A 17542-nucleotide genomic window follows, 5' to 3' on the forward strand; every position below is an offset into this window, starting at 1 on the left:
CCCAGCCTGTCCTTGTGCGTGGGTGCTTGTACTTGAAGCTAAACACTGACTGTGACGACAAATCACGTTTGAATGTGTTTCAAACAGTATGGTGGGACTTCTCAAGCATACAAACCACAGTGCTGCGAAGTTTTTTTTGGTGTGAAAGTGCCAGCTGTGCTAAACTAAAATGAAAATTTAAGCAAAGACTTTTCTACTTACCATTATATTAATTACAAATACATAGGTAAGGGAGGAACTGTATGTTATTAATATATTGCAGAAAATAATAATGCTTCACAAGTAAATGGCTTTTTTCCTAATAAATAGCCTGAAATCTTTGGAAACATCAAGAGGACTTTTCAGACAGGATGTGTATGTTGACAAACTAGAACATAACCTACTTTATTTCCAGTGTTTCTGGTTACTCTCTCATAAAAGAACATGTAAGTCTCGACATTCTCAGGACATGCTGAATCGTAATGTCCTGGTGGGATTTTCTCAGGCTAAAGATTAACATCTTATTTTAGCAACAGTTCACATCAATTATACTTGAACTGCAGTTCTCAGTGTTAAAATAGGACAAAACCACAACTATGTGGGAATTTCAGAAAAAAACAAAACCAAACACGATAAGGAAACTATGCGAGTAATTTCTTCTTAACCTATCACCAGAAAGGACTATAAATTTCTTAGCACAGCACTGCTCTGTCTGCTGAGGAGTCACTAAACGGCATGCACATATATCTCTTTATTTGATATGGTTAAAAACAATGCCAAATAACATCAATACAGCCACAAAAGCTGTGGATGCCCCATCCCTGGAAGTGTTCAAGGCCAGGCCGGATGAGGCTTTGAGCAACCTGGTCTAGTGGAGGGTGTCCCTGCCCATGGCAGGGGGGTTGGAACTAGATGGTCTTTAAGGTCCCTTCCAATCCAAACCTTTCTGTGATTCTATAAAAAAGGTTTCAAACTAGAAACTAAATATAAGTGAGGAAGAAGGTAATTAAACAGGCCCAAAAGAAGAAAAGCGTTCTGCAGAATGTTCAAGACAGTTACTGACAGTGCCAAAAATTACAGCATAAAAATCACTGATTTCACTGTACCGCTGAACTTAAAAGGTCACCTATAAAAGAAAGAATGACAGTTTCTTTCCCATAACTTCTGTGAAGCAAACTAATTAGCTACCAGTTCAGTAGGTTCTCTCATGGCATCACCACACCACCGCCACTGGTGTCCTATCTGTGGTTACAGGTGATGGTCTTTTTGGGTCAAACTCTGTATTAAAATACAGAAAGTATACTCTCTCCTAGAACCAATTAAAAAAAAAAATTTAAGTATCAGGATAGGTTTTGACAGTTCCAAACTTCAGTCAAAAACCTCAAAAATAAAATCATCCTCATGGAGTCTTTCAAATGATTTTATCTCATTGATTTGCTTTAAATTCATTCGACGTAGAAGAAATCAGGGCTGGAAGATGAACATACACATCCTGTGGCCCTAATGGAGTAATTTGGTCCTTACGGGCTGACTTTCTGTGTGTGCAAATATTGTAAAGGAAAGCCAGCTCGCTGGACATCAATGCAGGCATCAGAGCATGCATGCCTGAGGGCAGGGTAATGGCCCAAATCTTTCAGCTACAGCGAGCTGCGAGTGCCAGCAGTAGAGAGGCCATTTGCAACTGGAGCACTGGTTTTGGGGATGGAGGTTGTTCATTCAGCTTCTATATACTATGCAGTATGAGTGAAAACTAGAATAATCTTTGTCATTTTTATTTTTTGGGGTGGAATACCCACATGAACAAAAAACAACTCGGGAGAAAGTGCAGAATGAGATCTTTATGAATTTCTTGGGACACTGCTTGTGTTTAGTGAGGTCCAAACACCACGGGATATAAAGGAGTGAAAACCTCAGTCCATGAGACTGCAGCACCTAAAACATCCCAACGTAATATTCCTTTCAAGAAGACCAAATAGACTTCCACTTGTTTGACGTAATGTGTTTGTGTTGCAGCCATCTCACCCCTCCACCTGCATATGCTCTGGGCAGAGACCCTCTTCTCTAGTTACCTGTATCAGGTTTAAGTGCAGTAATGCTTGGTCTTCACTTCAGCTTCCTCAAAAATAATTCAGATATTTGTCCTCCTTCCTGGAGATGCTGATGACTAAAGCACTTTTATCAAGAGAGCATGAAAGTCCACAAGTTCAAATCTGTGTCCATCAAAGCTACCAGACCTGTGTGCAACACCCCCTCTCTACCAGGGGGTGAGGGGGAGTCTCATTTCTGGAAAAAAGGTCCCCCAAAATCAACCTCCCCCTGATTGTTTTCTCACATCCCACTGGATATATTTGGTACAATTTAAAATTAAACACTTCTTTGCTCTTCAGTTTTTACACAGCAGATTTATTTTCATTCTGGAGCTTCCCATGAAGAGAGATCTGTTTGTTTTCCCTTTTTACAGCAGAATTTTGGAATTCTGGATTCTGTTAAGGTTGCAGCTTGCAAACAGAATTTCTATCCCCTTTCAAGTATTGACTAGTCAGATGTTCTCAAAGGACCAGTTTCAGGCAAAGGGCTTACGCAAATAACAAGCTCTCTGAAGACTGTCAAATTTCCATTTCAATGCCACTGCAATTTAATTCTTCATCTGGGCTGTCTCTCCCAGCAAACACAGCATCCGTGCTGTTTATACGTGTACTAACATGCTTTGAGTTCTATTTCCCTGTAGAAGCAGCAATAAATTTCAAGTCATGAGCAAGTTGGTCTTACTCTGGGGAAACAAAAATTGTACTAACAGAAACCCCACTGAGGGTTTTTCTTCTTGTTCCAGTGTCTTACATTAAATGATTTGCAGTTGCTCCCCTGCGAGTCCAATCCTCAATGGCAGAAGCGAGGTACGCTCTAGGAGTCTGACGACTGTGTAAACAGAGCTGCTTTTGGAAGTAGGCAGTTTAGACTGAGAACACGACGCGCTAGAAATTAAATTCTGGCTCGACTCTCTCTATTGTTCTCTGTGCTCAAAAGGAAAAATATGCTTCTGAACCCTGCCTATAGCGTGCAAAGGAGAGCCACATTTCAGCAAAACCATCAACATCTAAAGGTTAGTGCAGAAAGGTGTCTCAATGCAAGCCAAGAGACATGACATCAATTTGGAGTAAGTTTCTTCCCCTTCCTAAATCACCTGGAGTCAAAGTAGGGAAGGTCCTTTTCCCAAGAGAAGCAATGTCACTAGTCACTCACTAAGGACCTGGGCCAAGGAGCATGTGCGTGTAATACAGGGATTATTTCTGCACTGGACCTGTGTTTGGACTCTCGTGTATGAACTGTGGATAACCTTCAGGAGATTTGCAAGGCCTCCAAGAGTGACTCCCCACAACGACTTCTCTACCACCTTGATTTATTCAGGGCTAAACCTAGAAAACAACAGTCCTTTTCCAAGAAACACCCATCTATAAACAGAATATTCCTCTTACATACATCCTGCTGCGGGCTCAAAAATACCCTGTGGTTATCATTAGCTTGTTTAGCTTTTGACACTGTATAAATCTGCAACAGGCATTCAAGTATGAACTCCAAAATCTGTACAGTCAAAATGTTAGTGCGGAAAGAGAAAGAACTGAAGTCTCTTACGGATTACAATTCCTCATTTTGGCCATTTAAGTTTATGCTTCCACTCAAACTTTCTCTGGTTTTCGCCTTTTTAGCCCTCAAAGGGTTTACATAAAGCAAATCCAGCTCTGGCAAAGCTGCGGAGCTGTATGGTTGCTCACGAGTTCATAGGTGCTAGTTCTCCTTTGAGTAGAAGCTGGCAGTACCGATGGTGCCTCCTCACAGTAAAGACTAACACATCATGAAAACACAGCAGGGTTTTTTTTCCACACGTATGCGAAGGCTGTATTACAAATTGAAAGAAAAATCAACAAGCCCCTCCTCAAACAAGGACAGTAAACAGCCTCATGATTCAGAGGCTAAATCATAGCAGAGTAACAAATGCTACAAATAACTGTCATGTATTCTGCAGAAACGGGCTAAAAGTTCCCATACAATCCAGTGCCACCACCTGAGACAGCAGTGCCTCATTCTCAGCAACCACATTAATTCCTCAAAAAGTTCTTGACAATCTTGACAGTTTCAACCCACAATAGCTCCATTTCATAGAATCATAGAATGGTTTGGGTTGGAAGGGCCCTTAAACATCATCTAGTTCCAACCCCCCTGCCATGGGCAGGGCCACCTTCCACTAGACCAGATTGCTCCAAGCCTCATCCAGCCTGGCCTTGAACACTTCCAGGGATGGGGCATCCACAGCTTCTCTGGGCAACCTGTTCCAGTGCCTCACCACCCTCTCCATGAAGAACTTCTTCCTGATATCTAACCTAAACCTCCCTGTTTTCAATTTAAACCCATTACCCCTTGTCCTGTCACTACAGGCCCTTGTAAAAAGTCGCCCCCAGCTTCCTTGTAGCCCCTTCAGGTACTGGAAAGCTGCAGTATATAATTTGACCTCCTGGGCTTGTGAAAGTCTCAAGCAACTGGTGCCACTCAAGACTGAAAAAGTTAATGCCTAAATTAGGGAAGAAATTTTCCTTTCCCCTCCCTCTCTTCAGCTCGTAATAAACTGCACAAAGCAATCTGGGTACAGTGGTTTCTGCACTATCAACCAATGGCAAACCGCAAATTCCCAAGTGCACTTACAAAGGAAACCAGCCAAGAGCACGCCTCCACAGCCCTTAATCAAAAGTAACATCTGAACTCTGGCACAGTCTGAATCTTGGCTAGAATATGTACTGGACAGGGGGCCGTCTATCAGTAGCTCTCAACAGCCAGCAGAGATTTATCCTACCTTGGTTGTCTTCAGTCACCAGCTAATCACTGAACAGTCCTGAATACCACACATAACTCAATCCCTCAGAGACTAAGACCATACAATTGGCCAGGATTTAGGTCTCGGTAACATCACCTACATGCAAAGATCTGCTTTGCGTTCCCTCCCCCGTGGGCTTCCTTAGAATAAAGCATGAATTCTTATTTTCTTATAAGATCCCCAAAAGAGAGTTTCAAGCTCTGTGAGACAATCATGACCAGAAATGTTGGTGTCTAAAACAAAAATAATTCATCTGTACAACTAAGAGTTTCCTGGAGAGCAGCTCTGGAGAGTGCAGAGAACTCTTACAGAAACCACAGACCATTTTCATCACCTGCTTTGAACAGAGAGCATATTTATTCAGAATTAATCCCGTAACCAACCCAGGGTACCTGCAATTAAACAGGCATTTTTCATATCTGCTTACAACATAAAAGGCTTCCACACTGAACCATTTCTTGAAATATGCTTCTTAAGCCCAAACATGCGACCGATGTTTGTCACAACCTATACCACACCACTGTAAACTATTGACCTGTCAAGTGAGACTCACACCTACAGGCTTCCCAGCATGAGCCTTCATAGAGTCATACACTGAGCATCTGCTGCTGCATCTGCAGTCATCAGTCTCAGGAAGGAGAATTTTAACACTGAACTTGATAATTTTGACAACTGGGAAGCCAGAGTTGAACTAAAACCCATACACCAGTGGCACTGACAACAAGAAAATATGGAACTGCAGAGAAACAGCAACAGAACCCTTTACCACTGCATTTCTTCTTCCTCCTCCTGGTGATGTTCAGAGCTTTTTCCCCATGTCACAGAGCTCTCTTACACTTCCCTTCCCACTTACGTCCCACATTATTCCTCCGGTGCAAGACTGCTTACAACTAATCCAGTCAGGGTTGAAAACAGCTGATGGTTATCCCTTTTTTGGGGGTAGAGTACGCACAGATCTATCTTACGCACAAACAGGCAATCTCCAGATTCAGACAGAATTATACCCACAACCTACCACAGATACATACTCAACTGGGCAAAGTCAGACTGAGCAAAAACCCAGCTGTTCCAGGTATTTACAATACAGGATTCAAATACGAGCTGAACACTTAAATTTTAGATGTTTCAAACCCTGTATTTTGGCAGTGACTCCTATGCTGGGTAAATGCTCTCGTATCACAGGAGTGATCAGTTTTAGCAAACTGCAAGAATGAGAATGAATTAAGCAGCACTGTGAAACAAAGTATTACCAGGAATCGTTCCTCTTTTTCAAGCCAACGCTGGTCTTCTTCCATCTCTTGTTGTTGTCGTATCAATCTCTCCTCCATAAGATGTGTGGGTAGAACCTGGCCCATTCCTCGTACGTCCAAAGTGCCCGGATCCTACAAAACAGAGTAAGTTTATTCAGTCTCACCACTTAAAATTTGCATAAACAGCTGCAAAAACTTACAGATTATCAAATAATAGATTTTTAAAAGCCCAAACACATAACAGCAGTCAAACAGAGTTCCTTCAATTCCTTATAAACTGAAGCAGACCAGGACAAGCAGCTCTTTCCAATGAAAAACATTTTATCTGCCTCACTCCTAATCACTGGAACCAAAGAGATTTGAAAAATTCAGTTTTGTTTTGCAGTAACATTGTCACTTCATATATTGCACTTCATTTAAGTTGGACAACAAAACCAGATTTATCAATCTTTGTTTTCTTGGTCGGGAGCAATAAGCTAACTCTCCAGTTGTTAAAAGCTGCAAGATACATTTTTGTACCCAAAACAAACATGCTTTTTCAGTTTTAGCTGACATTTGCAAAGCTTGTCACAAAAATATCTTCAATGGATTTTCGAATGCATTTTTATGCTTGTCTTAAGCTTACACATAAGCTGAAGCTCCACATACCATACCCCACTGCTGCCTGGAAATCATTAGCAAATAGTGTATAAATTAGTATTCTTAAAGAAGCCAAGGGGAGTTTGGTCACAAATTTCATTGAGATTGTTTTTAGGTAACGAACTTCGCAAGCTTTTGTGAAAACTTTGGCTGTGACATCATTAGGAACCCGTGCAAAGCATTCACGTGCTTCCACCACCTCTTTATTCAAGCACAACATAGACTAAGTTGCTTCCCAGTAAATAATCTACAGGGATGTTGAACAACTTGGGACTACAACCCCCAACCATGTACAGTGTGAAGAACAGCACAGCAGCAAGCTGCCATGGCAGAACGTATGGCCAAATCAACCACGAGTAAGCAGAGGCAAACTGGAGACTCGGACGCCTGTCTGCTCGCCCGTATTTAACAGGTAAGCCTGTTCCCATTTACATGTTTATCTGAGGCACAGGGCACTGGTTAGAGAGGAAACGGATTTAAGTGAATCTTTGTGGAAGGATAAAATAGAACAGAAAAAAGTATACAATATTGGAGAGGGAGAGAAAAAAGTGACGGAAGGTTAAAGGGGGAATTAATTTGATGTTCCTTGCAGCAGCTCTGTATAATCGTGACAGGCTGAAGAGCACCTGACAGGAATACAACTCAAGAACAATTTTGCAGACCAGGTCATTTTTTGTGCTGGATAAGTTACAGATACACTCAGATACTTCAGCTATGCCAAGTATCTCTCAGGAGAGGTATTTTTAACAGTAGTAATATCACCTATTTTTACATCAATGTTCCCATCTCTATCAACAGCAGTAAGTTTCAGTTAAACCTTCTTTTGTTACAACGCAAAATATTTGCTGTCACTCAGTTAAAATAATAAGTAGTAATAACATAACCAAAAATCCATGTAAAGAGTACACTTTATGCCCAGTCTCACATAGGAGGATGTTTTAAAAAGGACAGAATTCAGTCATGACGCCCATCTCATGGCAACTTAAGGCAACAATACCAGAGAAACAATTTTCCTACAATAATCTCCAAATGTATCTGAATAACAAAAAGGTGTATCTACTGTACAGAACGCAACAACAAATGTGTCACCATACCTCCATGTTTGGTTGCCACACTGATATTTCTTGAGGCCTATGGTTCCAGGAATCTGCTTGATCCAAGAGAGAAGCCTGCCCAGGATAAATGCTGCCTGCCATGGCTGGTATCCCGTGAGAGCCAGGGTAGCCAGACACCTTTTGGGGGGTGGAGGGAAGAAAAAAGAAAAAAAAGAATTGTATTAATAAGACCTATGCTTCCCTATAATTCCCCATAATTCCCCTTTGAAGGGGGCCCACAAGGAAGCTGGGGGGGACTTTTTACAAGGGCCTGTAGTGACAGGACAAGGGGGAACGGGTTTAAATTGAAAGTGGGGAGGTTTAGATTGGATATCAGGAAGAAGTTCTTCACAGAGAGGGTGGTGAGGCACTGGAACAGGTTGCCCAGAGAAGCTGTGGATGCCCCATCCCTGGAAGTGTTCAAGGCCAGGCTGGATGAGGCTTGGAGCAACCTCGTCTAGTGGAAGGTGTCCCTGCCCATGGCAGGGGGTTGGAACTGGATGGGCTTTAAGGTCCCTTCCAACCCAAACCATTCTATGATTCTGTGATTAATAGTTTCCCCTCCCTCCCTGGTCCAAGGCAGCAAATATGAGAGTACAGAAATGACTCAATTCAAGCAGACACCGAGTAGGAGGAGGAGGGAACATCAGAAGAAGGAAGCCAAGCCAAAATATGGCACAAAAACTTTTCAGTCTTTGAGGATGCCTATCGTAACATAAATACGGAAACTTCTGTAAACACGTTAACAACAAAAGGAGGGCTAAGGAGAATCTCCATCCTTTACTGGGTTCGGAAGGAAACATAGTGACTAAGGCTGAGGAAAAGGCTGAGGTACTTAATGCCACCTTTGCCTCAGTCTTTACTAACAAGACCAGTTGTTCTCTGGGAACCCAGCCCCCTGAGCTGGAAGACAAGGATGAGGAGAAGAATGAAGCCCCCATAATCCAAGGGGCAATGGTTAGTGACCTGCTGCACCACTCAGACACCCACAGGTCTATGGGGCCAGAGGGTCCTGAGGGAGGTGCTCACCAAGCAAGAGCTACGCACGCACAGCTCACATTCAGGCGAGTAGCAGCCTGCACACATCACTCCACAGTCACACCAAAATGTATCCCCTGGTGTATGTTACAAGCTTAAGTCTTGAGCGACAGCATGTAATTAGTGTGCTTAGCTGCGTGGCCCGAGAACCTCCCCACAGGAAAATCAACATAGCTTTAATGAGTCTGAGTTACTCATTAAACCAATGAAAACCTCCCCTGCTCCGTGAGAAAAGAAAAAAAACCATAGAATCATAGAATGGTGTGAGAAAAGAAAAAAAATCATAGAATCATAGAATGGTTTGGGTTGGAAGGGACCTTAAAGATCATCTAGTTCCAACCCCCCTGCCATGGGCAGGGACACCTTCCACTAGACCAGGTTGCTCAAAGCCTCATCCAACCTGGCCTTGGACACTTCCAGGGATGGGGCATCCACAGCTTCTCTGGGCAACCTGTTCCAGTGCCTCAACACCATCTCTGTGAAAGATTTCTTCCCGATATCTAATCTAAACCTCACCACTTTCAATGCTTAAAGTACTTTCATGACAAACTTTTGTTTTAAATTTCTTCAGCACTGTCAGGAAGAAAAGCAAAACCTGTGAGAATACGATGCTGTAGCTCTAAGGGCAGCTGTCAGCCAACAGAAAATAAGTGTTTCAGAATAACATCACGAAGCAAAGTATCAATAAGCCCAAGGAAAGTCCACCAGTTAATGCCATTTTATAAACCAAGTGATTTCATAGCTTAGCACAAATGTTAACATGACCACCACATTCCTTCAATAAATATGGAAATGTCTGATGTGTTTCACTGGAGTTTTAGGAATTTGAGCAGTATGTAAGATATGAAAATATTTGCCATCTGGAGTAATCCTACCAGGCTCAGTTCGGGGTTTGTTCTGATGTAAAACAAAAACCATTGAACAAAACACAGTGAAAATAAACGGCATTAAGAAGTGAATCAATCCCACCAGCTGCAACTGAGTTATAAATCCCCCATTTGAAAAAATACACGCACAGTGTTAAATGTAATACCTGGTAATGGTTTGGCTGTACCATATGCTGTGGACTTGGATAAAACCCTTCACTGGATCTTGGGCTGGGGTAACCAGGCCTACTGGGCTGTAAACGTAAAGGAATTTTTTTAGAGTCTTTAGAAACAGAAAACTAAACCCAGAAAATTACTCTTTGGTGAGACAAACATTTACAGTTGGTGCAACACAAAAGCAAGTTCAACCCCTCCTCCACTGAAATGAATATGCTAAAATGACTAACTTTTTTTTTTTTTAAGCAATTAAAATTAATTGTTCTTCCATGTTTGCTTGGAAATGGAAGCAGCTGCATTGTTTGCTAGGCATGTCAGTAAATAATGCTTGGTCTGTGACTTCTTTGTGCATATTTACTTGCTTGCACTAAGTGACTCCTCTGTGCTGTTTAACTCTACAGAGGCCTTCCACTAAGAACGCACTAAATCAAATTTCCAGGTGCAAATACAGCATTGTTTCTAAGTCCACAATCTGCAATACATAAAAGTTTTGCTCTTAATTTGTTGCTTTTGTGACCGTTCCCAAAAGGACATTCTTTTGCTTGACTCAGAACACAAATCAAACTGGTTTGTTTAGCATGAGTATTTCCATGTGTTATTCTGAGGACTAAAGTTAGTTCTGATAATTAACTTCTATGTGACTAATTGCCTCAACATGGAATAATTAACTTCTGTGTGACTAATTGCCTCAACATGGAAGGTGCTTTTGATCATATTCTGAACTCCATGGTTGCTTCATTATCCATGCTTTATTTTGCAACCCATTCCCAGATGAGAAAAAACAAGACCAGCAAAAAAGGACAGCTAAAGAACAGCTATCAGAAGTCTTTATCTCACTATCCTGCCCTACCCCTTCAGAAGGACAATACTTTACACATAAACAAACAAGATGTATAATCACAGGAATACAAAGTCACCAGAAATTCAAACAGCATTATTACAAAAAACTGCATTTCAAGGTTTTCCGCACACATTGAACAGACCAGCCTTTTGCCAGAACAGGGTTAGCAATTTCACACTACTGAAAGAAGTAATGTTGGAAAATGTTGCTCAGAACAACATACTCTGACGTTGCAAGCAGAAGCATTCTGTTATTTTGTTTGATATTAACCTCCCGTGTGTGTGTGTGCATATATATGTATGTACGTTTTAAGAGGAACAGTGCTGCAGTTAAAGGTGACCACCACATTACTTTGAGAGTGCAGAATTTTATCACCACTTGATGAAAAATGTCATTATCATTCCATATTAGGATATTTTTTGTCATAGGCTTGTAACTGAATCCACTGTGAGATAAACTAATTTTAATTTCATAGTACAAATTGTGGTATCTGTGGATTATTTGAGAATATGTAGGAGTTTAAGGCTATAAATAAAAACGTAGTTTAAGATCTAGAAAGACCTGAAACTTTTATAATGAATTGTTAGAAGTAAAAAACAGTTGTTACCATTAGAAAATTAGACAATAATTTAGGAGATACTTAAAATCTTGTACCTATGAAATTGCACTTACTCAAATGTCACTAGTATGCACATCCATATTTAACACAAAAATACTGTGTAAGAAAACCTCACCAACAACTGAACTGCATATACAGTGAGGACATACTGACCTTTTCAAGAATGATATGCAGTGGTAAAATTAATTTCAGCCTTAACGCATCTTTTGTCGAGCGTTTCAGTTTATACATCACACTCAAAGCTCTAACGATGACCGTTTCTAATACAGCGTAGCTCATATTTTACATTAGTAAAAGGAACTTCTTCTATCTGGATTAGCCCCAAAGCTTCAAGACTAAACAAATTCTTCAAACAAGGCTGTAATAATTAAGTAGCATATTGTTCCAATTTATGCAATTTAAGTGCTTCTGTAACTCGGAACACTGTCTGTTTATATGTATCTACCAAATCCTGCTGGTTAATCTCAGATGACTAAACAGGCTGATGGATTGTTGCTGTTTTTAACTCGGAACTGAAAGCAACAATTCCACTGCCCGTATTTCTTGGTTGCCATAAAGCTAACAAAACTCATAACCAAACTTGGAAATCTATCAGGCAACAACCTGGGTATGGGGAAACAAACCAAAATAAGTTGCTTTTCTATGACTGCTGGGCAACGTGGGCAGCAGAAGGTTGCACACGACTACTACCGAGATCATGACCAGCACCAGAGCTTGCGTATACAGCTCCAGGAATTCATCACAAACTGAGGAGAATGCAGATAATATTCCATATTACAGTGGTGAGTGCACAAAATGAAACTCTCCAAAACACAGGCTCGATCCTTTCAAGTACAAACTAAGTTCAATGAGAAGCAGAGGAGTTACTAAGAGACAAGGTTAAACTACCACAGCTGCAGAACCCATCAGCGACATCCAATCAGGACAGACATGTAATGAAAGCAAATGAAGTGTAAACTAAACACATAAGGTCCTTGGAAGCAAATCCCTAGTCTTCTGTCTAGAATAAAGGAAAATGCAATTAGTTGATTTCTATCCTCTCACTGACGTGTTATAAATAAACTTCCCAGTGGTCTGAGGGCTCACTGGCTGAAGTTTCACAGGAGTGCTACAAGAAAGAAGAAAAAAAGAAGAGGCCAGGAAACAATTTTGTGGCAGCTGTGGCAGTCTTTTACAAGTAAAACAACAAGAAACAGAAAATTGCTAGTGTGATATTACAGCACGGATCAGTTCTAAAGGCAGTTCAAGTAGAGCAGGGTCATTTCAGGTAAGTGTTAGCAGATGATGACAAAATTGGTCAGAATGCCACTGTCTGAACAAACCCAGGAAAGGAGGCTTTGAAGAAATAAATGAAATAAAAAGGGGTTTTTTGGTTCATTTTTTTAAAGGTACGTAATTTCCAGTCTTTTCTTAGGTACCTTGGGAGGAGCTTCATCTGATCCTCCAGAGTCCCAGGATACTGTGACTTGTCGCCTGGATTCCATTCTCATTCGTTCTTCTTGCTGCAGCTTCTCTTCCTCCAGTATTGTACTAAGAAAAACACAGTATATTTAAGTAGAACTCCAGTTCAACGTAACAAACCTCTCCCCACAGCTCCCACATTTTTCAGATGAGTGAATACCATCTGACAAAGTGACCGAGACCTGAAACAAAAACTTGTTTTACTTCTATTAGTTAGGTTTCTGAAAACCAGTATCAGGAAGAAATACTTCTGTAGGATTAGCAGCGTGCTCTTAGTAACAGAAGCAGTGACGAGTTTTGAGAGAGCTGTGGTCGATCTTGTTAGCAGTTCTCTTGATGTGCAATTACCCAGAGAAATCCTCAAAGACAACAAACAGAGCACTCGCATGAAAACTTATTTTTCACAAGAAAACATTCTACTTAAACTGCTGCAAAGGTTGAGAACAAACTGAAAACGCTCAACAGAGCTTCAGATCACTGGGATTATTTTTCCTTTTTAAACAAAGCAGACAAAAAAGCATTTCAAATACTATGCCTCCAGCTCTTATGTTTTAGCCTAACCAGGAACACATTGAGCAAACTGAATTAGCAAAACAGAAATACCGGTCAGTATTCACTCAGCTTCTTAACATTCAGGTCAAAAGGCCACATTTTCGACAAAGAACAAGACAGCAGTAAAACTAGTTTGCTACTTACCACTGTTCTGACTACTAAAGACTGTTTGAAGTTCAACGTGATACTGCTGCCCCCACAGCAGCCTCCTCCCAGTTCTGCTATGTGGATTATTAATGTTGGATATTTGCCATTCGAAAAATACTCAGAATAAAGCTTTGAAACAGGGAACTGCGAATTCGCTGGAGCTGCACGCTACAGGGATAGTCTGGAGACTTGAGCAGGGCAGGTTATTTACACATCGATATCCCAGGGTAATCCTGTGAAGGAGCGATTCCAGCTTCTTTATCACTCAAGAGTTTCCAGAAACAAAGCTAGGTTCTGAGTTTGTAATCTCCTGCTCAGTCTGTGAAATAACCACCCAGAATTACTCATGCAGGGGATGAGATCAGCTCCAGCAATCTATTCTAATCTTGGAACTTTACTGCCTATTTCAAGAATAAATTCCTGCTTGGTTGGAGACGAGAACTCTGCTTTTCCTTACTCAGCCCGAAAAAATCCATGTCACTTCTAAAAAGCAGAGCAGTCATCTCGTCTCGCTGCAGCTAACCCAAGTGTATAAGCATTGCTGCAATTTCCATCCATCATTGCCGCAGGAACACAAGAATGTGGAACAAGACCAACATCAGACAAGTTATTTGCAAAAGCCATCCTGATATAGCTACCACGGAAACACAGCTACAGCCCAACAGAGGGAACTAAAAAGATAAGATCTTTTTATTTCACCTCTCTCCTTCTTCAGAATATGGAAAATGAACTGTTTCCTACTTGAAGCCATGAAGAACTAGCAAAAACCCACTGCTTTAAAGCCAGGTCACGCTTCAGATACTCAGCACGCGTTTCTATGCAGCACAAGAAATTAGCCAAAATGCATCCACAGCCATGAACCACGATTATGACTTTTCAAGAAATAAGATGTAAAGAAGCCACAACAAAACACCACCACAAAAAAAAAAAAAAAAAAACCACCTAGCCGCTGCATGAATAAAATACAGATTTTTAACACAGCTGTTGATACGGCAGTTGCTCTAATCTGACCAACAGAATGGAACAAGAGTTGGCTGAAAGCAGCTGTCTAAATTTAGAGATGGCTTATTGACAATTTGAGGCCATGGGCAGAATTTGTCACAGCACAGTCCTGGTTTTCCGTAAGAAGGAATGAAACACCGATATCTATCTGCCCGGTCGTCAAAGCCATTTGATCTGTGGTCCCACAGTATTAAATACAATACCATTAACTTCAAACCCGTCACTGGAAATGATAAATTTCTACTGAATTGACTTGTTTTTCATAACTAAGGCTCAGCTTTTTGCCTTACAATTGTAATTCATCCCACCCTGCTTTTCCGTCGCCTGTGTCATCCGGAGGTCCTTTCCCCGGCAACCCAGTAAGTAGCCTGGTCAAAGGCTGACCAGCTGCAGCAGAATTCCTACTTGGATGCCCTTCAGTACTGCTGACAAGAATATAAAATAGAAATGCCTCCAAGTAGCATTACTCAAAAAAAAAAAACAAACCCACAAAAGGATATAAATGACTCACAGAAACGGCTTTGTTTTTACAAAGGGAAGACCAATCCATAGACGGAGCAAAAGTGTGCCAAGAAATATTTTTGACCTTTTCTCAGTGCAGCTGCTCAAGAACTCTGAACAGTTTATTAGAATTTGCAGAAGGTCAGGAAAGTCAGATCTAGGCATATTTTCCCAAACTGCAAATATTTTTAGCAGCAAAGAGGAGCAAGCAGAGAAGTTCATACGATTCCCCCAGCAAATCTTGAGGGAATACAGACCAACCGATCTTCTTGGCTAGGTTACGTCTGATGAAAAATCTCAACTATTAAAATTTTGCATAATTGATAAACTTATTTAATTTACAAAGAATCTTTTTACTGAAATGGGCCTGTGATACTGAAAACGAAACATCTACTGGGAGCTTCAGTGCAGGAATGTCTGAAATATTAAGATGTACCCTTACATTTCAAAAGGCACAGCAATACCGGTGTTCGCTGCTGTGGTGCTGCAGGAACCTACGGAAGCGCTGACCCTGAACAAACCCCTTCTCTTTCTCCTTGCCACCTCCAGCCACCAGAAATGCAAAGCTGGATGCAGAGGAACATTTTCACATATCCCTCTAATTTAAAAACACTGTCAAATGGATCATATATTGCTCCTAACACTCACTGTCAAAGAGCAAAAGGCTATAAGGAAGCATTTTGCAGTCTCCATTATGTATTTCAAGTCTGTGTTAAAGTATTTTTGACAGGAGTCCATGAAAGAACAGGAATCAAACTGCCCCCACACTTATCAGTTTTGTTTCTTTTACCAGTTTTGTTTCTTTTATTTATAAATAACATTTCAGGACCTATATCAAATGCAGTCATGGAAAGGCTCAAGTCCAGTTTTCATCAGTTACTTATCTCACTGTTGTCATAGAAACAGACTTTAAAAGCATGAATCAGTCTTCTTTTCTTTTTTCTTTTCTTTTTTCCATTCTTTTCAGAGCTGGATTTAATGTGACTTGCAGGACTAGAATGCTAGTGGGATCATCCACTCTCAAAACCTGTTCTGCATCACCAGTGACCAACAGAGGGCTGGAGTGACATTCTTATCACGGCCGGGATACAACTGCTGCTTATTTTGCTATTTTAGGAGAAAGAGTTAGCGATAGCTACTTAAACAAAATTCACTGAATGATGCAGTGAAAATTCCATGCAATTACATTCATTCGTAAGCTCAAAATTAAAATCCAACTTAACCTCCAATGCAAAATCCACCAGTTTTATCAGAATTACCAACCCAGTGGACATTCAGGGCAGCAGACTCGCAAGCGTAAGCCTGGGAACTGACTTACCAGAAAGCCTGTGAGTATACTGGTGCTGCCTTAGCATTGCACACTTGCAGCATACGGAATACAGCAGAGAATAAATTACATTTAATAGTACACGCATGTATGAGACAGTGTATGGCTACAGTGAGTGGTGAGGAGTCATTCTGAAGGGAAATACTGTAAAGGAGATGTTGCATGATTTGGGTACACTGAACACTTTGCCTTTTATATTATTTACCATGTAGTGCAAGACTAAAAATCTCTTCGACACAAAATCAGCCAGGCAGCACATGCTTCCTGATGAAAATATCCCAGATTCTAATTCTGGCCTAGTCAGTGACAGAATGGCAGCAATAGCAGGGTAGCGCCTCACTTTCCTAACTTCATCTCACTTTTATCACCATCACCCTCCCTCCAACTGAAAAAAGGACCTAGGATGCGAGGAGGAAATACATTTGGAAATCCACAACCCACCAATTAGTTTCTGTGTTTGCTGTGAAGGCTAATCTTTGCATTAGCCTTCATCTTTTCTTCATCATCAAGCATCTTTGCACCGCGCAATCAGCTGCAAATAAAGTTTGTGCAAAGCCATCAGAAACCAAACAGTGAACACACGGAATGCTTATGTTCCCATCGGTGCTATTTCAGACGCAGTTGTTTTTTTGCCCAAAGACTTTTTCTCACTAAAACGAAGAGGAACATTGCGGTGCTGCATCATCTTCAAGCAAACAACTCGTCTCCTCTCAGCTTGAAAAGACTACCCTGGATAGGATCCAGAATGAGAAGCAGCAACACCACACAGCAAAGGCCACCAGGGAAATGGCTTGTTTTTGCAAGTTCATGGGAATTTGAGTTTTGAAACATAATCTTTCCTAGCTGCCTGAGATTGCCTCATCATAAGGGAATTGGCAACCTTTCCAACAGGAGGCTGACTCTGTGAGCAGTGCAAAGAAGCCCTAAGGACAACCGTGCTCCTTAACTTTCAGGAGATAAAGGTCATGAGTTTGGAGTGGCAGAAACTCTCTGCTTTGGTTAAAAGAGAGTAAAGAGTGCATTTTAGGGTTGCTGTGGGGAGAGGTTGATCTCTGAACAAGGCTTCAGATGTCCCAGCATGACTAGAGAAGTAAAACTCCCCACTGTCCTCAGTGCATTTTTCATGTAGAACCAGACAATTGTTTAGGTTGGAAGGGCCTTCTGGAGGTCTTGAGTCCAATCTCC

General features: G+C 41.1%; 1 protein-coding gene across 1 annotated transcript; it reads right to left on the bottom strand.

Moving 5' to 3' along the window:
- Positions 1–6093: 6093 nt before the first annotated feature.
- Positions 6094–14052, bottom strand: LOC104508914 (focal adhesion kinase 1-like; the record flags this gene model as incomplete). The annotated part of the gene is made up of 5 exons (XM_010150681.1): positions 13525–14052; positions 12786–12897; positions 9898–9984; positions 7827–7964; positions 6094–6225 (listed from the first exon to the last, which is right to left on the bottom strand). Coding segments are annotated over exons 2-5 (429 nt in total), but the record flags the coding sequence as incomplete, so codon positions are not given.
- Positions 14053–17542: the final 3490 nt, after the last annotated feature.

Source organism: Eurypyga helias, unplaced genomic scaffold (genome assembly GCF_000690775.1).
Source record: "Eurypyga helias isolate BGI_N326 unplaced genomic scaffold, ASM69077v1 scaffold14974, whole genome shotgun sequence".
Taxonomy (NCBI): Eukaryota; Metazoa; Chordata; class Aves; order Eurypygiformes; family Eurypygidae; genus Eurypyga; species Eurypyga helias.